This window comes from Salvelinus namaycush, chromosome 1 (assembly GCF_016432855.1).
Source record: "Salvelinus namaycush isolate Seneca chromosome 1, SaNama_1.0, whole genome shotgun sequence".
In the NCBI taxonomy this organism is placed as follows: domain Eukaryota; kingdom Metazoa; phylum Chordata; class Actinopteri; order Salmoniformes; family Salmonidae; genus Salvelinus; species Salvelinus namaycush.
In genome coordinates, this window is record NC_052307.1 from 18421488 (window position 1) to 18447516 (window position 26029).

Genomic DNA, 26029 nt, shown 5'->3' on the forward strand with positions numbered 1-26029 from the left:
ACACAATGTAACCCAAACCCAGGCGCTGAGAGAGAGAGAGAGGCCGGAGGGAGGGAGGGACTTGGGAGGGAAGTACCAGGGATGGTTAGAGAGAGAAAGGACAGCAAAGGCAACCATTTCGAGAATAACAACTTCCAATAAATCTTGTTCACATGTACAGTGGGGCAAAAAAGTATTTAGTCAGCCACCAATTGTGCAAGTTCTCCCACTTAAAAAGATGAGAGAGGCCTGTAATTTTCATCATAGGTACACTTCAACTATGACAGACAAAATGAGAAAAAAAATCCAGAAAATCACATTGTAGGATTTTTAATTAATTTATTTGCAAATTATGGTGGAAAATAAGTATTTGGTCAACAACAAAAGTTTATCTCAATACTTTGTTATATACCCTTTGTTGGCAATGACAGAGGTCAAACGTTTTCTGTAAGTCTTCACAAGGTTTTCACACACTGTTGCTGGTATTTTGGCCCATTCCTCCATGCAGATCTCCTCTAGAGCAGTGATGTTTTGGGGCTGTTGCTGGGCAACACGGACTTTCAACTCCCTCCAAAGATTTTCTATGGGGTTGAGATCTGGAGACTGGCTAGGCCACTCCAGGACCTTGAAATGCTTCTTACGAAGCCACTCCTTCGTTGCCCGGGCGGTGTGTTTGGGATCATTGTCATGCTGAAAGACCCAGCCACGTTTCATCTTCAATGCCCTTGCTGATGGAAGGAGGTTTTCACTCAAAATCTCACGATACATGGCCCCATTCATTCTTTCCTTTACACGGATCAGTCGTCCTGGTCCCTTTGCAGAAAAACAGCCCCAAAGCATGATGTTTCCACCCCCATGCTTCACAGTAGGTATGGTATTCTTTGGATGCAACTCAGCATTCTTTGTCCTCCAAACACGACGAGTTGAGTTTTTACCAAAAAGTTATATTTTGGTTTCATCTGACCATATGACATTCTCCCAATCTTCTTCTGGATCATCCAAATGCTCTCTAGCAAACTTCAGACGGGCCTGGATATGTACTGGCTTAAGCAGGGGGACACGTCTGGCACTGCAGGATTTGAGTCCCTGGCGGCGTAGTGTGTTACTGATGGTAGGCTTTGTTACTTTGGTCCCAGCTCTCTGCAGGTCATTCACTAGGCCCCCCCGTGTGGTTCTGGGATTTTTGCTCACCGGTCTTGTGATCATTTTGACCCCACGGGGTGAGATCTTGCGTGGAGCCCCAGATCGAGGGAGATAATCAGTGGTCTTGTATGTCTTCCATTTCCTAATAATTGCTCCCACAGTTGATTTCTTCAAACCAAGCTGCTTACCTATTGCAGATTCAGTCTTCCCAGCCTGGTGCAGGTCTACAATTTTGTTTCTGGTGTCCTTTGACAGCTCTTTGGTCTTGGCCATAGTGGAGTTTGGAGTGTGACTGTTTGAGGTTGTGGACAGGTGTCTTTTATACTGATAACAAGTTCAAACAGGTGCCATTAATACAGGTAACGAGTGGAGGACAGAGGAGCCTCTTAAAGAAGAAGTTACAGGTCTGTGAGAGCCAGAAATCTTGCTTGTTTGTAGGTGACCAAATACTTATTTTCCACCATAATTTGCAAATAAATTCATTAAAAATCCTACAATGTGATTTTCTGGAAAAAAAATTCTCATTTTGTCTGTCATAGTTAAGGTGTACCTATGATGACAATTACAGGCCTCTCTCATCTTTTTAAGTGGGAGAACTTGCACAATTGGTGGCTGACTAAATACTTTTTTGCCCCACTGTATATATCAAACACTACGCATTAAAAGCTCTACTGACCACATGTACTGTATACACCTACATCCTTCACAACAACAGTAGCCGAGGACCATTATTTCCCAGAGAAAAACTTCCACAATACCACAGCTTCCTAAAGGCTGGTATACACTGTCTATTCACCCAACCCTGACCCTGGGAGAACCCTGTGGCCCCACACTTAAACCAGCTACCTAATTTACCTGACGACTATGCTGCTACATCTCACTTGCTAAACAGAGATAGGGTCCTATAAAATAAACTATACTGTAGTTAGCGAGGAAGTTTACTTAGTTTAGAAATATCTATTTCCAATTGTAATAGTTTGTCACACGTAGTAGTAACACAAACATTTCAAATTATGACTTCTGTCCACTTTTATATTTGTTTTACTTTGTTGACTTTCTCTGTTTGTTGACTCTGTTCAGATTTACAATGTAGGCTTTTACCTTTCACCCCCAAAGTCCACCGGTTTGCTCTTCTACCTGGTGGCATGAGATAAGATGAGTACTACTATGATTCAGAGTTCAAGTTCTTCAGTTAATGATTGCTTGACTTAAATGACTAGTTTAAAAAGGATTGATTACAGACACTGTCTACACACTCACCATGAGGCTGGCAGAGAGCATACCGGTTTAAATAATCATACAGTTATGTATCAAAGGGCGCGTAGACTGTGGAAACATATTAGTTTGGCACACTGAAGGCAGTCACTGGATCAACCTCAAGCCTGTATTGGAGACTCTGATAGACAGAGGACACAATGTTAGTGCTGGTAAACAGTGCTTCTCTGTACATGGACCCCACGGAACGCTCTCGCTTCAGCTACCAACCCTTCAATGGCTCAGTCTCTGTGGAGGCCTTGGAGGATTGCCTTGAGGAGTTCATACACTTTTCCATGTACGAGATGGACAACCTGTACTACTGGCAGATCCACTGGAGACTTTATGAACTCATACAAAGACAAATTCAGCTAAACATGCAGATTGTGGATGGACTGTTAAAGTCAGAGAGCGTCATGGAGAGACTGAGAGAGGCCAAGTATGAACTTCTATTAGCTGATCCCATTTGGCCTGGCAGTGAGCTGGTGGCAGAGATGCTGGGACTTCCTCTGGTGTACATGTTTCTCTATCGCCCACACCAGGGAGAGGCTCTGTGGGCAGCTTCCGGCCCACCATCCTAGTCCCTAGTGCCATGGTAAAATGAACGGGCAAAATGAGCTTTGCTGAGACTGATGAATTTCCTATTCTATGCATCGCAGGACATGACAATATACAGTCTTTGGCGTGATATAGATGACTACTACAGTGAGGCTATGGGTGAGCTGTTACAGTATCATTGGATGAGGTAGCCACATTTGATGATAACCACAGAATAACGTAGCATAGTGTATTTATTTATATTTAAATGTCGGTTCTAATGCAAATACTACTTACATTCTACTGATTTGTAGCCAACAACAGCTGGTGCGATGATAGGAAACGCCGATCTCTGGCTGATCCGTACATACTGGGACTTTGAGTACCTTTGAGTACCTTTCGGGGGGACCTTTCCTCCCAAATTTCAAGTTTGTTGGAGGAATCCACTGCAAGACCGCCAAGCTCTTACCAGAGGTAGGCTATGGCAAAAACACACTTACCTTAAATCAGTATCACTACAAAACATATTAAGTATATCAACATCAATCTGTCCTCACAGATATCCGTTTGTCTTCTCCGCAGCGTCTGTTGCATACACAATGTAATTCTAACTAAGGCTACATAGTACATTATGGTCATGTTTTAGCCATGTCATGTCATAGTCATGTCAATGTCATTACGCTCTGGATAAGAGCGTCTGCTAAATGATTCAAATGTAAATGTTTGAAACAGAGCAATACAAAGAGCTAGATATACAGTAGAGTTCTATTTATGGCTCTGTGGTGAAGTGAGAGGACTACTGTCCCATCAGGCCCTGGAGGAGTTTGTGCAGAGCTCTGGAGATCATAGCGTTGTTGTGTTCACTCTGGGGTCCATGATGAGGAACATGACCACAGAGCAGGCGGATATGATCGCCTCAGCCCTGGGACAGATACCACAGAAGGTCAGAGAGAACCTATAGACCTACTGTAGAGTCAGTCAAGCATATTTGTTCTATTACTGGTTCTTATATATAGCAAACCAAGTAGACGTGTTGCATCTGTCTTGTGCAGCCTATGTAACATACTTAAACAGTTCAATATAAAATATAATAAAATATAAATAATAACATATAAATATGTCCCTGTCATGGCCAGATTCTGTGGAGGCACAGTGGGGAGAAACCTGAGACTCTGGCTCCCAACACCAGTTTACAACTGGATCCCACAGAACGACCTGCTGGGTAGCTATAGGTTTTTTTATAACAAAGACAATAATTCATTATTATGCCTGTTTGGTATAGTGCATAAACCAATCTATTCACCAGTGTGATGTTGAACATCATTATTTGAGACTATCTTTGGAATATCTACATTTAGGAATACTTGTTTCTGTTCTATAAGGACACACAAAAACTAGAGCCTTCATCACCCATGGTGGAACCAATGGAATCTATGAGGCTATTTACAATGGTGTTCCCATGGTGGGTATTCCTATGTTTGCTGACCAGCCAGACAATATGATCCATATGAAGGCCAAGGGAGCTGCTGTCATCATGGACTTCAACTCCATGCAAACCCGGGACCTTGTGGATGGACTCAATGTTGTGATCAATAACCCATCGTAAGTTGTCCTCATTTTCACAAACATTTATTTTGCTACAGAGTACAGAGTAAATTAGCAACTAGTTTGCTATCACATGAATACACATCTTTATTAAATATATTAAATAAATAGGAGGCTCTACGTATTCTAGGTCATCTGAGAATTGATCAACAGGTATAAGGAGAACGCCATGAGGCTGTCCAGAATCCATCATGACAGACCGATCAGTCTTAAGGATGAGGCATTGTTCTGGCTGGAGTTCACCATGAGAAACAGAGGGGACAGGCTCCTGAGGGTCCAGGCCCACCAGCTCACCTGGTACCAGTACCACAGCCTGGATGTGCTGGCTCTGCTTCTGGCTGTCCTGCTGCTCCTAATCCTTCTCTTCATCAAAACAGGCCTCTTCTGCATCAGGAGTTGCTGTTATGGAACCAAGTTTAAAAGCAAGGCAGAGTGACAGCTTCAGCCATAGAAATACAATGAATAGACTGGACATCTCTATTCACATCAATTATGGCATAATGGGTGGACTGGAAGCCTTTCTGAGTGTACACGTAGGAGCAGGAAATAAAAGCAGTAAGAAAAAACATCAACATGTGTTGTGATTTGTTAAATCAACTTAACTGACATTACAAAAAATACATTCCATTGCATGAGCCACATCAGTTAGCACCATTTGAATGAACATTCTATATTACCATGGAAATTATTGCATAGCAATACCAGGCAGTGATTGAGAGTGTACCCATGAGTTTGTTAGTCAAATTGCCAGGGTTAGAGGTTCCTTGCCCGTTCTGTCCATTACATTTTTTATGGGTTCAGCACCAGGCAATATTATTTCAATACTGTTACTTGACTTTCATCAGGGAGAAGTGATAGTCACCAAACGGAATTAGATTTTTTTTTTGTCTCATATTGTATGTTCCATTTATTTTAGTTCACGTTTGCATTCATTGCCTGGTTGTAGAGGAAATGACACAATTTGAACCTGTTCCTTCAAAAGAATGGTGTTGATAAATAATTATTGAAATAGTTTATCCTCAGTTACACTGTGGTTTTATGTATCATCACATAACATCTGAAAGTGTTGAGGACTGTAGATAGACTGGGGAGGGGTCCTGTTTCTTGCTCACATTGAGTTTATTGGATGTTGGACTTGACTCTGATCTCCTCAGGTGTCACACATAGCTATGAAACCCTAATGCTGCAGTTCCCATCAACCATGATCATAATAATATCCCACAACAGATTTCTTTACTGTGCTTTTACTTTCAATATATATTATTCTTTCCCAGTGTTGAGTGCATCCCCAAATAATAATTACATTGGCATAAGAGACTGAGAAGCATAACATAATTGAACAAAAATTAAACAAAAATTAATTCCATCAAAAAACGAAAATGTACATAACAAATAGAATTTTAGTCCCTCTCCAAGCCTACCCAGACCATTTGAAGAAATGAGCCAACAACACTTCACCTTTATACAAATAAGTGACATTTTAACATACATCTCTGTGATTTCATGAATAACGAAGGTGGTCGATGGCAGATTTATTCAGATCACCATCGTTTAGTTTTGCCATCTTCTTTGACCTTCCACAGCATGAGCTCCATACAGGCAGCAGCATCTTCTGCTGAGTCATGGCCACCCACTGGAAGAGACAGGAACAATGCCATACACACTGTTACTGCAAGACTAATGTAGGCCTGGCCTGTGTGTATATATATATATCTTCCATGTATCGGAAAGCCTTGGATCAGGAATGATTCTCACATTAGTGGATACATGTTTTAGGACTGTAGCCTCCTACACACCACAAAATATTTTCGCTCAGATTTTCCTTCTCACCTGCAACGTCCCTTTTTATTAGTGTTCTAAGAACATTTTTAAAATATAGTGAATGGACAGAATTGGAATTGTGAAATATTTTTCATTAAGAACATTCATGCAACATGTCTCCCTGATTTCACCATGATCAGTTTGACAGTATAAAAAAAAAAAAACTTTAATGACACACAGTAGATGGACATCCTCCCCACTGCCAGACTTGTTTGTATTTGACCCACCACTCTCCTGGATGATCCTCCTGAGGTAGTCTGCTGTCAGATTGTGGAGGGTCATCTTATGAGGCAGGCCCAGGCGGTGGGGGAACGACACAGAGGTGTCCACCACGGTGCCATGGAGCAGCTGAGACAGGCAAGGTGACAAACTTTATGGGCCAGTTTCCCAGACACAGATTAGGCCTAGTCAGGACTATAAAAGCATGCTCTAAGAAGATTGTAGTAATGTTTTATTTGATGTATCGAAAAAAAAAAATATGACTGATAGACTTTCCATATCAGTGTCCATTCACTAAGAAATAGTTCAATAATGCAGCGCAACTCACCTTCAGTGCACAGAGGTCAGATTCCAAGCCGTAGCCGATCAGTATAGTCTCTGCACTGACAAAGCTCAGTAGAGTCTCCTGAACGTCTCGGATGGACGAGCTTGTTCCTTTCACATCAGCTTCATTGATGCCTGAAAACCTGAGGAAAAGAGAGCAATAATGACTTCCATGCCATCCTTGTCTAAAATACTGGATTAAATAAAGCAGTCTGTCAAGATTCAATATTCATTATGGAGTGTTATGTGGCCTTACCTGGTGTTGTAGTCAATGACGTCATTATCAGGTTTCACAAAGGTGTCATAGATGACCTGCAAACTGGAGTTAACAACAGTCACTCTGGCCAGCTCTAGACCTTGAGTGGTATAGCACTGAAGAAAAATAAATGTATTAGTCATACAATAAACTTTACCAGATCACTAGTGTGGCAGTGTGGACATTGATATTCAAAACACACTGACCCAACCTTAATTGGCATGTCATGCAAAATGTTGCCTATGAATTCCGTAATGTGACTGTTGAATCTCACCATTTCACAGTCGACTGAGAACACACCCGGGCATCCCTTGTCAGAGGCAGGCCTAGGACGGGTACTGACAAAGCCATCCAGGCTAACTGCATCATGGACATGCAGCTGAGGGGGGAGACATATGTGAGCAATACAAAATGTTTCCTGACATCTTTGAAGGGTCTTAAGGAAAATAAATGTGATGCACCAGTCATCTTCTTACCTTGAAGACTTGGCATCCAGGGCACCCAGCCACACCTTCACAGCAGCTGTAGCGGGTTTCTACTCCACCTGGAACTGTACAGTAATAGCAAGTTATTAAATATCTGTACTCAGACATTTAGAACATACCATAACGTCCTCTCACCCTTCTTCTCAACTCCTTTCCCATAGTGGTAGTTGCACTCCTCCTTGCGAGTGTGCTTTCCCACTTGGTTCACAGAGTAAGTGGCCCCACACCGACAGCAAATCCTCTTCAAAGCTTTTTCCCCCCAGAAAAATAAACAAAAACACAAGTTTTCAATTCAGGAGTTAAACAGAGCCCTGAAAGCAAAGACATTATAAAGCTGGAGTATGCCCTCTTCTGGAATGGGGAATGATGAAAAGAACATGAAGAACAGGCCCATGTTGACTACAATACCCAAGGTAGACCAGTCCTAGGGAAATTACTCATACCACAGCCCATTGCCCTAAAATTAAAATATGAACCGTTAAAGTCAGTTCCACTGCTTTCTTTCATTGTTCCCCTCTAATCAGGGACTGATTCAGAACTGGGACACCAGGTGGGTGCAATTAATTATCAGCAACAGAGAAACAGTACTCTGGACCTCCAGGGTTGGATTTGAATAACCCTGGCCTACTGATGTATTGCTTGTAGCAAGTATGTAAAATACATGCTTATGACTAAATGTCACATTCCAAGAGGTACATTTTTACATTTGGTCATTACTCAGCAATATAGACCTGAACAATGCAGTGCTTCATACTGTACTCACAATCAGTGATTGCCTTTTTATAGTCTTCACGGTACAGTATGGCACTGCCAGATTTCTCTGGGTGCTGAAGAGGATAGTTATTCTCCGTCAATATCTCCTCTGACAGAATGTGCTCCTTCAAACTGTCATACAATGCAACATCTCCTTCAGCAGAAAATGAATAGGAAAGCTAAATGAGTCATGGAAGTGTCAGAAAAGCAATCAAGATGTTGATATGACGCATAGCATAACTTTGAAAAAATCTTATCCTTTAATGAAAATGTGTGTTGAAGAATGCATGATACCATTTGCCCAAAGTGCTTTTTCATTGAGTGGAATATTTCCTTTGGACAGCTGGACATTAGTTTCATTTCCAGCTGCAAAAGAACAGACAAGAAACAATTCAACTTGAGTTGCGAAGCCCAAAATGTCCTTTGTTTACATCTTTGTCCCACCACAAGATATTTAACAATATATTATCATACTATTGCAAGTAATCAAAAAAGCAATTTAGAATACATTCACTCAGTTGCTGTAGATTCCCACCTTTGACAGAGACGGTGCTCTGGTTCTTCAGCCTCTTCAGTGCATTCACTGCAACACTCAGATACTTGAGTTTGTTGATGCTGCGATCATACACAGTCTTCTCCTCAGCAAGAGCCTAAAGTATAAATCACACTGTCACAGCTTCCAACATAAAACAATAGGTCATGGCAACAACATGTATGACAATTCCCATTTAATATAATCATGGCTAATATAAATGTTGACTGCTCTGGGACAAACCTTTTCAAAAGCATCTTGTACAGTGACGGACGTTTTGAGGAATTCCTCTACAAACAGGTTTACATAGCGCTGCCGTACGTCATGTGGGACTTTGGCGCTGACCTCAGGACGCGTCTTGGCTTTTCGTTTGGTAGGAATGGGCTGGGAGGACAAACGCAAAGTAAGGATTTTTTACTTGAGAAACAAAACAAAAATTACCTTGCCATGCAGTTTTTTAGAAAACATGAATGCAAGCTCTAATGAAAATAATCTGCTCAGTAATGTGCGACTGTGTCAATACAAAGAAAACCACTAAAGCCATTTCATTCCACCTCTAAATTTTGTTGGTACTCACCTTAGCAGGGATATAGGCAGTAGGCTGAGGTTGTACAGGAACAGGGGTAACTGGAGTATGGACCGGGGTATGGACTGGGGTGACTGGAGAATTAGCTGAAGTGATGGGCAGAGTGTAGCTTCCCTCTGGGAGGATGAAGTGCAGGTTGTTGCCCACCTGGATGGCTGTTCCCACAGGTATGACGTTCACACAGGCTAGCAGGGAAAATATATAACCAATAACTTTGCATCATGTACAGATGGAAATAAGATGAAATCTTCTGATGCATAACAGACAAAATATGTACAATAGGATATACATGCCAACTGACTGGAGGAGTGCATTTTCACCTCAACATCACCCTGTTGTACTTTATAATTTACAACTTCAAATTGCAGTGGTTGGTACATTCCTCACACATACAAAAGTATAGTTTACACATTAAAGTTATGGACTCTTACAGTTTTGCATAGTAGTTTGGTGAGTTGGCTGGTGAATGAGGTATTGAACTGGATGGTGGGTGGCCTGATGACTGGCCTGATGAGCAGGAGAAGGCAGCATCACCATTTTTCTCTGTGCGTTGGAGGAGATGAACGCCTGGCCTCCTTTCAGAGCAGCGGACAAAACGGAGGCCCTCTGCTGCAGTTGATGGATCTTAGAGGGGTTGGACAACTGGGGGGCTCCTCCTCGGAAAGGAACGATCACCTGGGCTTTGCTTTTGCCCACCGGTGGCTATAGGACAGGAAGGCAGTCAATTACAATAAGAAAAGTTTCATGAATCACAGTTAATAAAGTCAGTCATATGCTTGAGTTGTAGCCTTCAATAGTGTACCTCAGTATATCTGGACACATGGGCCACCCTCTTCCTGGGTCCTGGCAACGGTTTGGGTTTCACTGCTAACCCTGGTGTCTCCACATCCACAGCTCCTACCTAAAACACACAATGAGAACATTTTCCTATCTCCATTAAACTGTACAACTATCCCACCCAATGTGTGTGTTTGCATGCACTTACAGGTGTACAAGCCTGGTCTGTCGATCCCTCATCACCCTTGTTGGCTTCCTCCATGAAGATACGATAGCATTCCTCCATTGTGTCACTATCAGATAACTCTGAATACTCGAGCTCCTCAGAACTTGAATCAATAACAATGTGTTCATTCATTGCTTCCACAGTAGGCTGCTCAAAAGGAGCAGATTGTAATTCTACTCCATTAGTCCCTGACGTAGTTGGCCCATATAACAGCTGGCATTGGGTGAAACCCACGGTAGTGGCCGCTTGCGCTACAAAATTTGCTACCGGAACTGGACTAGGCAGGGCAAAATCAAGCCCTGGCGCTTGGCCTGGTATTTTCTGCAGACATGGCACTGATGATACACTTTGTACAGGTGACCAGTAACTCTGAGCAGAGCTCTGTGCTACTGGCTGCTCACTTCTCTGGGTCTCAATGGGGAGTTTATGGGGGGAGGAGACAGAGGGAGGGACTAAAACATTATGCGGTAGTGAAGATATATGTCCATATGAGACTTCATTGGGTTGAAGATGGTTACTGTTCTCAACACAGTTGTAGGCAAGCTCACGTTCAAGCAATCCAGGTTCTGCCATCAGTAAGTTGACATCAGTCGTAACTGGCTCATTATGGTGACGTGTCTGTAAGGATGATAGACTCATTTTGAGAGACACAGGTTCTGGGACACAATTGCTTTCCGCAGTGGCTTCAGCCTCTTGGTAACAAACTATTCTCTCACTTTCACTCCTCAGGTTTTCCAAGCATTTGGACAAGTCATCGAATACACTCTCAGCACTGGGTTCACCTTCATTTTCCCGACTAGCGGAAACACTAGATAGGCCATAAGTGTTGAGATTATCATCTTTCACAATCTCAGACACTGCAGGTGGGGATAGGACTTCGACTACTTCAGGACCAGGAGTGGACACAGGAAGTGGAATACTAAGTGGAGCATGAGCCACAGTAGGAACAAAAACAGTGTGGACTTCCTCTTTGATTTCCTGTGATTGGTTTGTGGTGATCTTACAGGGCTTCTGAGCCCGACACTTCTTTATATCGCTCTCCAGAGGTGGAATATCAATGATGAGGACCCCTTCTTCTTCTTCAGAGTCATCAACTAACTTGTTACTACTAGCTGGTGAGGCAGTGAACTCTTGAGAAGGTGGCTTAGTTTGGTCCTCCTTACAAACATTCTCTCTCGTCCTCTTCACACCTTGCCCACTTCTCACTTTCTGCTCATTACCTGGTTTGTACTCAGAACAACCACTAGATCGCAAAGAAGCTGAGAAGTTGGACAAGGGGTCGTATTCCAAATCAGTCCTGGGTTTGGAATTGTCAACCACATACTTCCTCCGGGCAGGAGAATAGACTGTAGTTGACTGCCTGTGTTTAGACTTTACGCTATTTCCATTCAGATCTTTACCTGGTGTTTCAGATTTGGCAATCAAGACTTTCTTGGACCCTGTTCTTTCACTGTCCACCTGCACAGTTTGGTAACGAGATAATCTCCTTTGCTCCTTCTCAACCTCATTCTTCACAGTCTCAATTTCTTTGTTGATCCTCTCCAACTCCAAAAGGCAAGGGTCTTTGGCTTCATTGACCTGTGGGGCTCCATTGATGGAAGTGGAATGAGTTTTCCAAACACCTGTTCATGAAGATAAAGTAAATAGAAAACTGATGTCATTAAGAAGATCAAACGATGCAAATTACTACACACATGCCATACTATTTTTCCAAAGTGAAAAAAAAAAAATGCAGCCACCTCCTGCAGCCACCATAATTCCTTACAACATGGTCAGGGCAGGTTGATGCACTGCAATTAGGTTATAGGCCGACTTGAAAATAAGTCATCCGGTTTCAAATTGATGGGCTACTGCCAATTTCCACTTGAGAATGTAATATGGCAATTAACGAGTATGCCTTTTTGGAAAACTATGGCAAAACTAAAGGCAAGCTGAAGATAAAATACTAAGGGGAATTTGTATGTAAATGAATTACAATAAAACCAGACTGACCTGCTGCTGTTACCGGTGAGCCACACAGGGTGTTGTCAAACATTCCTCGCTCGTCTTTGTCATGCTTGTACAGACAGTGGGGCCGCTTACAGTGGTCACGTCTGAAAAATGGACAGTCTATTTCAGCGAAGAACCCAATGGAAGACAACATCGACTAATTATAATTTCTGTACTCCGGCTATATTTAATAATATTTATTCACGCGTGGGCGCTTTCCATCAATTGTCCACTCACAACACTATGCACCTGTCATGACGTCAGTGTTACGTGAGTTTTATAGCATCAGTCGTGGCGCGGGACATTCTGTCAAAAAAATTATAGTGGACTGCCATGCGCAATCATTTAAATTCATGATGATGATGATCATGTGAAATAAGTTCGCGTTGGTAAAGAGTCAAGCTAGCACATTTGAAATGAATTGACAGGGAATCCACCTGAAATTGATAAAGCTCTCCCCAGACCTAAAATACAAATATGCCTAGTGGCTGGTGCCACCCAGTGGCTGTGCCTGTCTGCTACTCTGGAAGTACTTCAGAACTGTAGGTGGTGCAAATGCGCTTGTTGCTGCTCAAGCCAACGAACCCAGAATCAGAAGAAGACATCCAAGAGACGTTCGTGTGTTGCATGAAAAATCGAAACAACACTTATTCGTATGTTTGAGTACATCAGAATGTTCTTGTTGTTTAGAAATGGACGTGGGTGATGAGGACATTGAGGATGAAACTGACTGGAACAGCATTTGCTCGGACTTTGTTCAACCCCCCCATGTTGGTAAGAAAACACAAGTGACACCAAATGACGGAAGCAAATTGCTTTGCCAACATTTCATGTTAAGTGTAGTGAAAAATACGTGTGTAATGCTATACTCCGTGTGTAAACAGTGGTTGCCTACCTTTTTCGGTTACTGTACCACTCCTTGGTCATGACTCTGTTCTATTACATTAACGTTACAAGAGTCAATGGACGAAGGCGTGTTCTGTAGGGGGAAGTTTTGTTAAGAGCCCTGATGCTCGATTTGAACATTAACATGCATCGCTTGCACTACGGGTTTGGAAGCATAACGGACCTTACTTCATATCAGCGAGAATATTTTTTTTTTTAAACAGGTTAAATTGATACACACCTTGTTAGTGTTCCCACACGGCAATATATCCATGTTACAGCGCTTGTTTACGGAAAACAGACGGAAGACGAGGCTATTTAGCAATTAACTATCTAGCATGCTCTGAACACCTGTGTGTAAGTGTAACTCGGGAAGTGTAGCGGAAGAGTAGTTTCCTCGTATGGAGCCACTCATAGCTGTATGGATCTGTGCAAAACTGCTACAGTAAGTGTATATTTTTTTTTGAATCATTTTTTATCGCTGATGAAAGATAATGGCCATATGTTTCGGAAGCCATATTGCAATAAATTATTATTTACGTTTCTAAACGTTAAAACACAGCGTCAATATTGTAATTCACATGAGGCGGTCGTGGGTGAAGCTAATGGCTGAGAACCTTAGGGAGAAGGCAGAATGTCGCCTAGAGTTTGAGAGCTACTGTACTACCAACTGGATTTTGCTCTGCCCAGACTACCCTAGTCCAGTGGTTCCCAACCTTTTTTGCTTACTGTACAACCAACTAAATGTTGATCTGGCTAGAGTACCCTAACCCAGTGGTTCTAGAAACATAAAGCCCTTTACTTTCATATCACATAAAAAATAATTTCACACTTACTGTCACTGTTTTAACCAGTTGCAGCCAAAAGTATTTTTCAGTGACAACACGTTTCTGGAGGCCTTCTTCCATTACACACAGGTGTTCAGAGCCTGCGAGATAGCGAATTGGCACAGGTGGTCCCTCTTTCTTCTGTCTGTCTTCCATAAACACACACTGTAAATTGGAGATATGGCCACGTGGGAACATTAACCCTATAAACAGGGGCGGACTTAGTGTTTTCGAGGCCCAAGGCAGATGCCAGTTTTAGCCCCCCCAGATCCCCTCCCCCCCTGATTTTTATTTTATTTATTTGAATGGGTCTTATAGTAAAAATGTATTACCTTTAAATGTGCCATGAACACAAAAAAATCCTAACTGGTTATCTGATTGTCAAACAAATCACTTCACAAAGTAGGTTACCTTCGTACGTTCATCCAAAAGAATTCCAGGATGCGAAAAGTGCACTGTGCACCCGCCAACTTTCCTTCACTCATGCGAGTGGTTGAAACTATCTCACCGGAGAAAGCATCCGAGCAAGGGAAACAGTGCCCCTCTGTCTTACTAAATGTATCTGACGCTGTCTGGCAAAAAAAATTGTATGATATGCCATACTCTTTTTGGCCAGACAGCATCAGATACATGGGCTACACATGTTGTTCTTAACTGACTTGCCTAGTTAAATAAAGGTTAAATAACATTTTTAAAAATCATGTCCTCTGCCTCAATGAAGATGGCAGTAATATCAGCAGCACCTGTCTTTTTACTAAATAAATGCGTATTGTATCCCCATAGAGTCTAAGGGCCCGAGGCTGGGTTTCTACTAAACTACCTGGTCGAGAACCAGTGTTCCCTAATACGGGCAAGCCTTTGGGAAGTTGTTGAAAAATGGCTAAATAGGGGTGGAGAACCGGTGTAAATCAGTGACGTCTCGGTACACATCAAACCAATCAAATGCCTTGCTTGGGCGGAGCTCCAATAGTGTTCACTAGATTAATGTCGTAGGTGCAACAGTGCCTGACCATTCTTTGGTGAGGATGGCCAGGAAATCACTGATTTAAAACCCCATAAAAATATGTTGATGTATGCAATTTTATGTATAGAGCACATCACTCTAGTGTCTAATTGGTATATTGTAATTACTTCGCCACCATGGCCTATTTATTGCCTTACCTTCCTTTTCTTACATCATTTGCACAGACTGTATATAGATTTTCTTCAACTGTATTAATAACTGTATGTTTTGTTTATTCCATGTGTAACTTGTGTTGTTGTATGTGTCAAACTGCTTTGCTTTATTCTTGGCCAGGTCGCAGTTGTAAATGAGAACTTGTTCTCAACTTGCCTACCTGGTTAAATAAAGGTGAAATAAAAATACATTTAAAAAATTTGAACAAAACAGAATTATGTTTTTCTTCCAGGCTTTCTTCCATTTTCTGCAATGTTGCAAACTAGCATACAGAACTACTCTCTGCAAAATGTCTCCTTCCCTGTCTGAAAACGGTGGTGAACATAACACGTAGCACCAATGGGCATGGGGGGAGAGGGTTCTTGAACCGTAAAATCCTATCAAAAATCTTGCCGCTGGAAGCCAGCGAACCATTCAAAACGTTTTTGCAAGAAAAAATTATCCAGACCTCCAAAGGAGGTGTGGCAAAGCGAGACGACTACTACTAAGCTAACATATGGAATTGTTTTAAGATGGTCATAGCAAGGATATTTTAGCTATTTGATTTTAGGACCCCTGTAGGTATAAAAAAATGTTTTTTTAAATAATATTTTGTTATGTCTCGAGTGGAGTATTATTATATTTTTTTTTTTATGCTCAGCTCATGAGGCCCCTTGATGTGAGGCCTGAGGCAATTGCCTCTTCTGCCAAATAGTAAGTCCGCCAGTGCCTCTAAAGATGTGTATCAATTTAACGTTTTGTTTTTTCTCCCTGATATGAAAGATGAGGTTCTTATTAGAGGTTGACCGATTATGATTTTTCAACGCCGATACCGATTATTGGAAGACCAAAAAAAAGCCGATACCGATTAATCGGCCAATTTTTATTTATTTATTTGTAATAATGACAATTACAACAATACTGAATGAACACTTATTTTAACTTAATATAATACATCAATAAAATCAATTTAGCCTCAAATAAATAATGAAACATGTTCAATTTGGTTTAAATAATGCAAAAACAAAGTTTTGGAGAAGAAAGTAAAAGTGCAATATGTGCCATGTAAGAAAGCTAACGTTTAAGTTCCTTGCTCAGAACATGAGAACGTATGAAAGCTGGTGGTTCCTTTTAACATGATTCTTCAATATTCCCAGGTAAGAAGTTTTAGGTTGTAGTTATTATAGGAATTATAGGACTTTCTCTCTATACGATTTGTATTTCATATACCTTGGACTATTGGATGTTCTTATAGGCACTTTAGTATTGCCAGTGTAGCAGTATAGCTTCCATCCCTCTCCTCGCCGCTACCTGGGCTCGAACCAGGAACACATTGACAACAGCCACCCTCGAAGCAGCGTTACCCATGCAGAGCATGGGGAACAACTACTCCAAGTCTCAGAGTGAGTGACGTTTGAAACGCTATTAGCGCTCACCCCGCTAACTAGCTAGCCATTTCACATCGGTTACACCAGCCTAATCTCGGGAGTTGATAGGCTTGAAGTCATAAACAGCGCAATGCTTGAAGCATTGCGAAGAGCTGCTGGCGAAATGCACGAAAGTGCTGTTTGAATGAATGCTTACGAGTCTGCTGGTGCCTACCATCGCTCAGTCAGACTGCTCTATCAAATCATAGACTTAATTATAACATAATAACACACAGAAATAGATAAACTATAATTTTATAATAGATAAACTATAATTTTGAAAACAAAAGGTTTATTCTTTCAGTGAAATACGGAACCGTTCCGTATTTTATCTAACGGATGGCATCCCTAAGTCTAAATATTGCTGTTACATTGGACAACCTTCAATGTTATGTCAAAATTACGTAAAATTCTGGCAAATTAGTTCGCAATGAGCCAGGCGGCCCAAACTGTTGCATATACCCTGACTCTGCGTGCAATGATCGCAAGAGAAGTGACACAATTTCACCTGGTTAATGTTGCCTGCTAACCTGGATTTCTTTTAGCTAAATATGCAGGTTTAAAAAATATATACTTCTGTGTATTGATTTTAAGAAAGGCATTGATGTTTATGGTAAGGTACACGTTGGAGCAACGACAGTCCTTTTTCGCGAAAGCGCACCGCATCGATTATATGCAACGCAGGACACGCTAGATAAACTAGTAATATCATCAACCATGTGTAGTTATAACTAGTGATTATGATTGATTGATTGTTTTTTATAAGATAAGTTTAATGCTAGCTAGCTACTTACCTTGGCTTCTTACTGCATTCGCGTAACAGGCAGGCTCCTCATGAGGCAGGTGGTTAGAGCGTTGGACTAGTTAACCGTAAGATTGCAAGATTGAATCCCTGAGCTGACAAGGTAAAAATCTGTCGTTCTGCCCCTGAACAAGGCAGTTAACCCACCGTTCCTAGGCCGTCATTGAAAATAAGAATGTGTTCTTAACTGACTTGCCTAGTTAAATAAAGGTGTAAAAAAAAAAAACATCTGCAAAATTGGCATCCAAAAATACCGATTTCCGATTGTTATGAAAACTTGAAATCGCCCCCAATTAATCGGCCATTCCGATTAATCGGTCGACCTCTAGTTCTTATGCTTCCAAAACTGACCGCAAGCAGTGCGTGTTAATGCTCAGACATAGCATCTGGGCTCTTAACAAAACTTCCCCGTACCGAAGACGCATTCGTCCAATGACTTGTGTAATGTAATAGAACTGGGAGTCATGATCAAGGGCTAGGAGTACCCCTGAAGTACCCCCTCGTGCATTTTACCAGTAGGTCTCATGAGTCTTCTCAAGTACCCCCTGTGGATAGGCCGAGGACCCCTGGTTGGGAACCACTGGTGTAGTAGCTCTTTCACCTGTAATTGTTCTCACTATGAAACTGCACTTATCTCTTTCAGTGATCCATGGGGGCAAATATTGCAGTAAGGTACCTGTACCACCAGTACAGAGAGTCATCCTGCATTTTGACCTGGACTGTTTCTATGCCCAGGTTGAAATGATCCGCAACCCAGCATTGCGGAATGTGCCTTTAGGTGATTTATTTTACATACTATTTCTATTTCGTCTCCTATTCTTTGTGTCTAAGCATTTTACTGTATTGTTTTTCATCATGTTAATGGAAGCACTGGTTGTATAACAACTTCTCTCTGGACTCCTTGTAGGTATTCAACAAAAGTACATCATCGTCACCTGTAACTACGTGGCCAGGGACCTTGGTGTGACAAAGCTGATGTTAGTGACGGATGCCAAAGAGAAGTGTCCTCAGCTCGTGCTGGTCAAGGGAGAGGACCTGACACACTACAGAGAGACATCTTACAAAGTCACAGGTAATCAACTCAGTAACTCTTGAAAGGAGTTAACCACCACAAACAGCTAGAACAGTGATGATCTCACAAACATCAGATAAATTATTTTTATAGCCACAGTGTTACGCTCTAATGAATTCTACCTTACTATCAGTTTTTTCTTATGGAAAAACTCTCACCTGTCTCTGTGCTTTCCTCCATTTAGAGTTGCTGATGTCGTTCTGTCCATTAGTAGAACGGCTGGGGTTTGATGAGAACTTCATGGACATCACAGAGATGGTGGAGAGGAGGATAGAACAGAACCCAGAGTCTGCTCACTATTCATACGAAGGCCACGTTTACAATCTTGACAGTGAGTAGCATAAGGTCTAGCAGCATTCAGACTGGGGACTTATGAAACCAGGATATGGGTTGTGAAACAACCTGTAAAGCTAAATGTATAAACATTTGCATTGCACTTTCAGTTTCCTACATTTAGAGCCACTGTGGGTTTGGATTCTTAACCTTAGCCTTTAGTTATAAGAAATTCCATGTCTACATACTAGCAATCAGGTTGAGATGATGTGAAATTTAACTGTGAATTGTGTATCTTTCTGTTTTGTCTACTCAGCCTCAGATGCCAAAGTCATGGTACACCCTAGACTAGCGGTGGGCTCACGTATCGCAGCTGAACTGAGAGCAGAGATCCACAGCAAGCTGGGCCTCACTGGCTGTGCGGGCATTGCTACCAGTAAGCTGCTGGCCAAACTGGTGTCGGGCGCCTTCAAGCCAAATCAACAAACCACACTTTTGCCAGAGAGTGTGAAAGACATTATGGGCAGTCTAAATGGTTTACGTAAAGTACCAGGTATAGATTTACGCTTTATTCCTAATTTGACACTCAGCAAGTTATCCAAGTCCCTACATGAAGTAGAGTGTAGTGGTAGATTATCCAACCTGTTGTAGATCCATGTAGCCCCAGCCGTAATCACCTCTGTAGCTGTTGTCATGCTATTCAGTGCTTTACCTTTACCCATTATGGCCCATTTCAGGAGTAGGCCACCAGACTGCTAAGAGGCTTCAGGCCCTGGGATTGGTTAGTGTGCAGGACCTGCAGCTCTTTCCATTGGCTGACCTGGTGAGGGAGTTTGGAGTTTCCACTGCTCAGCGTCTCCAGAACCTGGCTTTGGGCATCGATGACACTCCAGTCACCCCCACTGGTGCTCCACAGGTGTGAGATGAAAACTGATCAATACAATAATCATTTTTCAGCTAATACTGTTACAGTGCACATATTGATAATGTCTTTCTGTATTTTTTCTCCTTGTCTTCATAACATACCAAGTCTCTTAGCGATGAAGACTCCTTCAAGAAAATGTCCTCAACCAATGAAGTTTGGCAAAAGGTTAAAGATCTGTTGAGTAGCATTTTAGACAGGTAATCATAAGGTTTGAATTGCAAGGTGCAGAAATGGTTGAATCTCTAAGTAGTGCTTCTGCTCTTAAGTTTAACTAAGCTGTCTTGGTTTTAGGATGCATAAAGATGGCAGGCAGCCTTTGACCCTTCGACTGACCATCAGGCGTTACTCTGCAACCAACAAGTGGTTCAGCCGGGAGAGCAGGCAGTGTCCCATCCCCAACCACATTGGGCAAAAGATAACCTCTGGTACCTGTTAAATCATTCTCACACAAATATGGAGTATATTTTGTCTGCAAGTCATTAGGAATTGAAACGGCCAATGTACTGCCAATGGCTTTATCAAATATGCAGTAGCTATTGTTTTTTACCTACTGTACTGTGTATCTACATTTTAACTGTACATTAATTTCTAAGTATGGATTTCACAGATCTTGAATGGTAGATCAGTTACTGTGCATTTAGCAGCTAACACCACTTAAATCTGCTGTGTTATTTGTCAGGCAACTGTGATGCCTTGGCCCAGCTGGTCAGCATGGCCATGAAGCTCTTCCACAAGATGGTGGACACCAACACAGCCTTCCACCTCACCCTCCTCAATGTGTGCTTCAGTAACCTGCAGGCCAAGTGTGCTGCTGTCAGCAAGGGATCCATCGCCTCCTTCTTCACACACAGATCTCCTGAGAAAACACAGGCCTCCTCTCGGTGCCAGGTAAGAAGACATGTGGATGTCACCCATTAGAAGTAAACTAGTATCTCTGTCTCAGGCTTTACCCTGCCATGTGTACTCCTTATGTGTCATCTTTAGAATTCTGAAAATGTGCATCCTTTCTCTTTCTCTCCTTCCCCTCTAGGAGGATCTGTCTCAAAGTGTGCTTGGTAACCTCAGGGGACAGGTTGGATCTGATGTTGAAGGTAAGACAGAGGAGTTGACTGGTCAGGATGCATCACACTGGATACCAGACATACCTAGCAACCTTAAGATCAAGCCTTACACACAGTCAACAATGCATAACCCTGAGGCCTCCCAGCAGCGGCCTATGGTGGGTGAGTGCTGCATAGGTGGAACAGTAGATGATAAAAGGACCAACAGTCCTGGGATGACAGATGTTCCTCTGTTGCCCCCCAACATTGACCCTGAGGTGTTTAGACTCCTGCCTGAGGACATCCAGAAGGAACTGTTATCAGCTGCCTACCCAGAGACCGCCCATGGCCTCCACAGCCATAGCACTCAGTCCGTCAGACCCACAGTATCTGATCCAGCAGACAGAGCCCACTCATCTCACCACAACCATTCAGAACAGCCTGCCTCTCTCTCTCAGCCTGCTGCATGCAAACTTAATGACTCATTTCACAGCACTCGCATAGACCTAAGAGAAACTGTGAAGGGCTTTGACAGACAGCCCAATGCACCGACAACCAACAACCAACAAGAACACACAGTCTCCTCCCTGCAGTATTCACTCACTGACCTCTTGGAGGAGGGAAACTCCTCTACAGGCCTCGTGTCACAGAGGCAGTCGGCTGACTGTGGTTTCCCAGGAAACGTGGACCCCAAGGTGTTCTCAGAACTACCTCCAGAGGTTCAGAGAGAGCTACTGTCTGAGTGGAGACAACAGATACCTGTCCTTAAGATTTCCTCCTCTTTGAAAAAACAGGGCAAAAGCCCCCTGGCCAGAGAGAAGAAGGCTCCAGCTAAAAGCAGTCAGGCTAATGACTTATTGAAGTATTTCAAACCCAGCTCAGGTTAGAATGTGTCCGTTATATCAAAGGTCACTATGTGGTGATTAAGAATTTGGACAAATATTCAAATCATTCTCTTTTATTTTTAGGATGTTCAGCAAGTGAGATTCATACAGTTATTTTAGTCAATGAAAATATAAGGAATTGAATGTTAAAATATACATTTTTTCAATCTGTGTTTTACATTTTGTAAGCATATGGTAATGTTCCAAGAAATATGTAAATAAAGATAATTTCCTTATTTTATTGTACAGTTTTAAATTGATAAATATTGGAATTAGTTTGCATAACATGTGATGTTTGCTGTTTAAGCCAGAGCCTTAAAACGTGGATTTTTTTTCCAGTGAAATTCTGCTCCCAGGTGCACAATTCTGTGTCATGATTAATATACAGTATATCTAGTGTAGACCTTTTATAAAAATGATTTACATACAGTGGATGACACAACACATGTTACCCCACAAGTTGACTTCATCATTATGTCCTAATACATACTTTTTAGACAGGAAAAAGTCAGTTTTGAGTATTAGCCAACGATTAGCCTACTTGTTGAGCTTCCAGAAGAATAAGCGGGAGAAGGGGCCTTTAAGGGGTTTACAAAGCTTCCAGTTGGCTGAGTTCCACTGAAATCCACAGCAGGACATTATTTGTGGACAGGGCCTCAATCCAGTTTTTCTTTTTTTTCTCCTGAGAAATACCAGAAAGCACAAGGTCTGTGAACACTGGACTCTGTGGTTGTTTTTTTTAGCTGGAAACTCCTCCCTTATAGCATGTGAGAGGGGAAAAGGTTCAATCAACATCATGTCTCCCCCCACTATGTGTTTACCAAGCACGGGTTGAGCTCCCTGAATGGAAGTTGGCAGTACCTCCGGCTAAATCGGTAAGACTGAATTTATTTATTGTTTTTGTCAAATCTTGGTAAAGTTCATCTAATTATTCAGCGGCATCAGTGTGTGGCATATTGGCTTAATCATCATCAGGCATTGTGTTGTCTGTCACACTGTATTGTTTGGGGGCTTTATCATTGGCCTACATTTTCTGAAAAGGCTACGTGAGACTTTCCTTATGTGCATAATGGCCATTTATCATCATTAGAATTTGCATATTGATTGATTTGATTTTGTTCTATGGCTCTCAACTATTTCTGGCATCACAAACACATGCCACTGACAGAACTCAGGATTTTTTTCTGGGTCAAAAAGGGACTGTGGTGGTGGGTGTGGCAGAGCACGTGGTATTGGGCAAGGTTGGTTGCATTTAGCAGAACATTTTAGAGGCCCCCATCTTGGTGTTTTTTTGTTGTTGCAATTTTAGCATTTTTAAGCCAATTTCCTGCAATTCTCAGAAATCCTCCTCCGAGCCGAGATATATTTTTGCAGTTTTTAAGGATAATTTCCTGCAATTATATGCATTTTGCCATGGCTAATGCTGTGTTATTTTAGTCAAACTCAATAACGAAATCAATACTGTTAAATTTTTGTTTTTATTAATTTTCAATTCCCCTGACTGTTTAGCTTTTGTTTTGGTGATTATTAGTTCTCAATTATTATATTATAGAACAACATACAGTGCATTCAGAAAGTATTCAGACCCCTTGACTTTTACCAATTTTGTTACGTTACAGCCTTATTCTAAAATGGATTAAATTGTTTTTTTTTCACCATCAATCTACACACAATACCGCATAATGACAAAGCAAAAACTGTTTTTCAGAAACTGATATCACATTTACATAAGTATTCAGACCCTTTTACTCAGTACTTTGTTGAAGCACTTTTGGCAGCGATTACAGCCTCGAGTCTTCTTGGGTATGACACTACAAGCTTGGCACGCCAGTATTTGGAGTTTCTCCCATTCTCTGTAGATCCTCTCAAGCTCTGTCAGGTTGGATGGGAAGCGTCGCTGCACATCTATTTTCAGGTCTCTCCAGAGATGTTCGATCGGGTTAAAATCCGGCCTCTGGCTGGGCACTCAAGGACATTCAGAGACTTGTCCTGAAGCCAATCCTGCGTTGTCTTACTGTGCTTAGGGTTGTTGTCCTGTTGGAAGGTGAATTCAATTGATTGGACATGATTTGGAAAGTCACACACCTGTCTATATCAGGTCCCACAGTTGGCACTGCATGTCAGAGCAAAACCAAGCCATGAGGTCGAAGGAATTGTCCGTAGATCTCCGAGACAGGATTGTGTCGTGGCACAGATTTGGGGAAGGGTACCAAAACATTTCTGCAGCATTGACGGTCCCCAAGAACACAGTGGCCTCCATCATTCTTAAATGGAAAAAGTTTGGAACCACCAAGATTCTTCATAGAGCTGGCCGCCTGGCCAAACTGAGGGAGGAGAAGGGCCTTGGTCAGGGAGGTGACCAAGAACCCTATGGTCACTCTGACAGAGCTCCAGAGTTCCTCTGTGGAGATGGGAGAACCTTCCAGAAGGACAACCATCTCTGCAGCACTCCAATCAGGCGGAAGCCACTCCTTAGTAAAAGGCACATGACAGCTCGCTTGGAGTTTGCCAAAAGGCACCTAAAGGACTCTCAGACCATGAGAAACAAGATTATCTGGTCTGATGAAACCAACATTCAACACTGGCCTGAATGCCAAGCGTCACGTTTGGAGGAAACCTGGCACCATCCCTACGGTGAAGAATGGGGGTGGCAGCATGTTTTCCAGTGGCAGGGACTTGGAGACTAGTCATAATTGAGGGAAAGATGAACGGAGCAAAGATCTTTTTTATAATCCACACGGGAAATGAGTCAGTATTTAATGAGGGCATCTCATTCCTTTTTCAGTGTTTAAGGAATCTGAGTCTCATGACAGGCCTCTTTTAAGTATGACACAGATTGCAAATAAACAAAACATTTGAAATAATCAAGAAGGTTGTGCTTTTAGACTTCTCAACTCTATAATGGGTCAATTGATGTCCATGATGGTAATGATGTAAAAATGTAAACATCCTTTTTGATATGTTCTTCCACTTGATCTTTCTATCCATCAGACTACACGATACTTTGTCATTTCATTTCTCAAATAAAAAATTACGAGTGTAACTGAATAAGTTAGAGGAGCACAAGTTCTTTGTGCTCTTTTGTATTCTCTCTCAGAACTATTTGAGAGTATACTGTATGTAGACAATGAAAGAATTTCCTTGCATCAATAGGAGCCACAGTTGAGTTTTCCTACAGCTCATACAGGACAGCCACTTGACTGATCATGTGAAAGCTGGGTCAAGTCATGTGCTAGCTCCTCTCTGATCAGCTTTTAAAACGTCTTGGGGATCGGTGTCCTGTCCATGGGACGTTTGAGCTAAAGTAGGCTAATGCGATTAGCATGAGGTTGTAAGTAACAAAAACATTTCCCAGGACATAGTCATATCTAATATTGTCAGAAAGCTTAAATTCTTGTTAATCTAACTGCACTGTCCAATTTACAGTAGCTATTACAGTGAAAGAATGCCATGCTATTGTTTGAGGAGAGTGCACAATCTTTAACATAAAGTTAGTAATAAACAAATTAGGCACATTTGGGCAGTCTTGATACAACATTTTGAACAGAAATGCAATGGTTTATTGGTTCAGTCGAAAACTTTGTACATACACTGCTGCCATCTAGTGGCCAAATTCTAAATTGCACTTGGGCTGGAATAATACATTATGGCCTTACTCTTGCATTTCAAAGATGATGGTACCATTTTTTTTTTTAAATACAGTTTTTTTTTCTTTGTATTATCTTTTACCAGATCTATTGTGTTATATTCACCTACATTCCTTTCACATTTCCACAAACTTCAAAGTGTTTCCTTTCAAATGGTACCAAGAATATGCATATCCTTGCTTCAGGCCAGAGCTACAGGCAGTTAGATTTGGGTATGTCCTTTTAGGTGAAAAATGGGGAATAAAATGGGCGGAACCTCACGCCCCTGTGATCATGGGAATTTCTGTTAGACCTGTGTTCTGTTAGACCTGTGTTTGCCTGTTTCTAAATGTTAAGGCAATTTGCAGTATATTGGCTATATTAACAGTACTGTAATTACATTGTATATTTATGACCGTTTCCAAGTATATAATTAGTTAAGGGCACAAATCAAGCCTGCAATGTCCTCTGGAAGACCTGTATAGAATCTTCTGAAGTCCTGGCAATGTAATAGTTACTCAACTGTATTTATTGTTACTATAATAATGGAGAATGTACCACTATTTACAGTAATGTAGTTGTGTTCTCTATGCCAAAGCATGTTACATGCAAGTAAGAATATGACC

General features: G+C 41.8%; 2 protein-coding genes and 1 pseudogene across 7 annotated transcripts; 2 read left to right on the forward strand and 1 right to left on the reverse strand.

The window, feature by feature from the left end:
- The first annotated feature begins 2775 nt into the window (after positions 1–2775).
- On the forward strand, positions 2776–5086 carry LOC120054910 (annotated as a pseudogene).
- Positions 3936–12668, reverse strand: zgc:152968 (uncharacterized protein LOC564848 homolog). Of its 3 annotated transcripts, XM_039002088.1 has the most exons (16): positions 12490–12666; positions 10480–12119; positions 10297–10395; positions 9926–10196; positions 9486–9679; positions 9152–9292; positions 8912–9026; positions 8671–8742; positions 8387–8530; positions 7759–7872; positions 7615–7688; positions 7413–7517; positions 7139–7254; positions 6887–7025; positions 6567–6687; positions 3940–6151 (listed from the first exon to the last, which is right to left on the reverse strand). In XM_039002088.1, the coding sequence occupies exons 1-16, from the start codon at positions 12638–12640 to the stop codon at positions 6060–6062; spliced, it is 3588 nt and encodes a 1195-aa protein (XP_038858016.1). In that variant the 5' UTR covers positions 12641–12666; the 3' UTR covers positions 3940–6059. The 3 variants fall into 3 exon arrangements, with proteins under 3 accessions (XP_038857938.1, XP_038858105.1, XP_038858016.1); XM_039002010.1 differs by having other exon boundaries at positions 3936–6687; positions 12490–12668; XM_039002177.1 differs by lacking the exon at positions 7759–7872 and having other exon boundaries at positions 3936–6687; positions 12490–12668.
- A 391-nt stretch (positions 12669–13059) lies between these two features.
- Positions 13060–22639, forward strand: poli (polymerase (DNA directed) iota). 4 transcript variants are annotated; one of them, XM_039002551.1, is made up of 11 exons: positions 13060–13260; positions 18227–18361; positions 18491–18655; positions 18840–18986; positions 19245–19481; positions 19666–19844; positions 19959–20050; positions 20145–20278; positions 20533–20741; positions 20884–20944; positions 22521–22639. In XM_039002551.1, the coding sequence occupies exons 1-11, from the start codon at positions 13179–13181 to the stop codon at positions 22610–22612; spliced, it is 1533 nt and encodes a 510-aa protein (XP_038858479.1). In that variant the 5' UTR covers positions 13060–13178; the 3' UTR covers positions 22613–22639. The 4 variants fall into 4 exon arrangements, with proteins under 4 accessions (XP_038858479.1, XP_038858226.1, XP_038858315.1 ...); XM_039002298.1 differs by lacking the exon at positions 22521–22639 and having other exon boundaries at positions 13062–13260; positions 20884–22013; XM_039002387.1 differs by lacking the exons at positions 13060–13260; positions 22521–22639 and adding an exon at positions 13366–13816 and having other exon boundaries at positions 20884–22013.
- Positions 22640–26029: the final 3390 nt, after the last annotated feature.

What these genes read in the sequence shown, in the direction of transcription:
- zgc:152968 (XM_039002010.1), bottom strand. Translation starts at nt 12,640, where the DNA reads ATGTTGTCTTCCATTGGGTTCTTCGCTGAAATAGACTGTCCATTTTTC. An exon ending in CAGACCAGGCTTGTACACCT is followed by an intron (nt 10,396 to 10,479) that starts GTAAGTGCATGC and finishes TGTGTGTTTTAG; the next exon opens with GTAGGAGCTGTGGATGTGGA. An exon ending in GAAAGGAGTTGAGAAGAAGG is followed by an intron (nt 7,689 to 7,758) that starts GTGAGAGGACGT and finishes ATTACTGTACAG; the next exon opens with TTCCAGGTGGAGTAGAAACC.
- poli (XM_039002298.1), top strand. Translation starts at nt 13,179, where the DNA reads ATGGACGTGGGTGATGAGGACATTGAGGATGAAACTGACTGGAACAGC. An exon ending in CCCCCACTGGTGCTCCACAG is followed by an intron (nt 19,845 to 19,958) that starts GTGTGAGATGAA and finishes TAACATACCAAG; the next exon opens with TCTCTTAGCGATGAAGACTC. An exon ending in TGGGCAAAAGATAACCTCTG is followed by an intron (nt 20,279 to 20,532) that starts GTACCTGTTAAA and finishes GTTATTTGTCAG; the next exon opens with GCAACTGTGATGCCTTGGCC.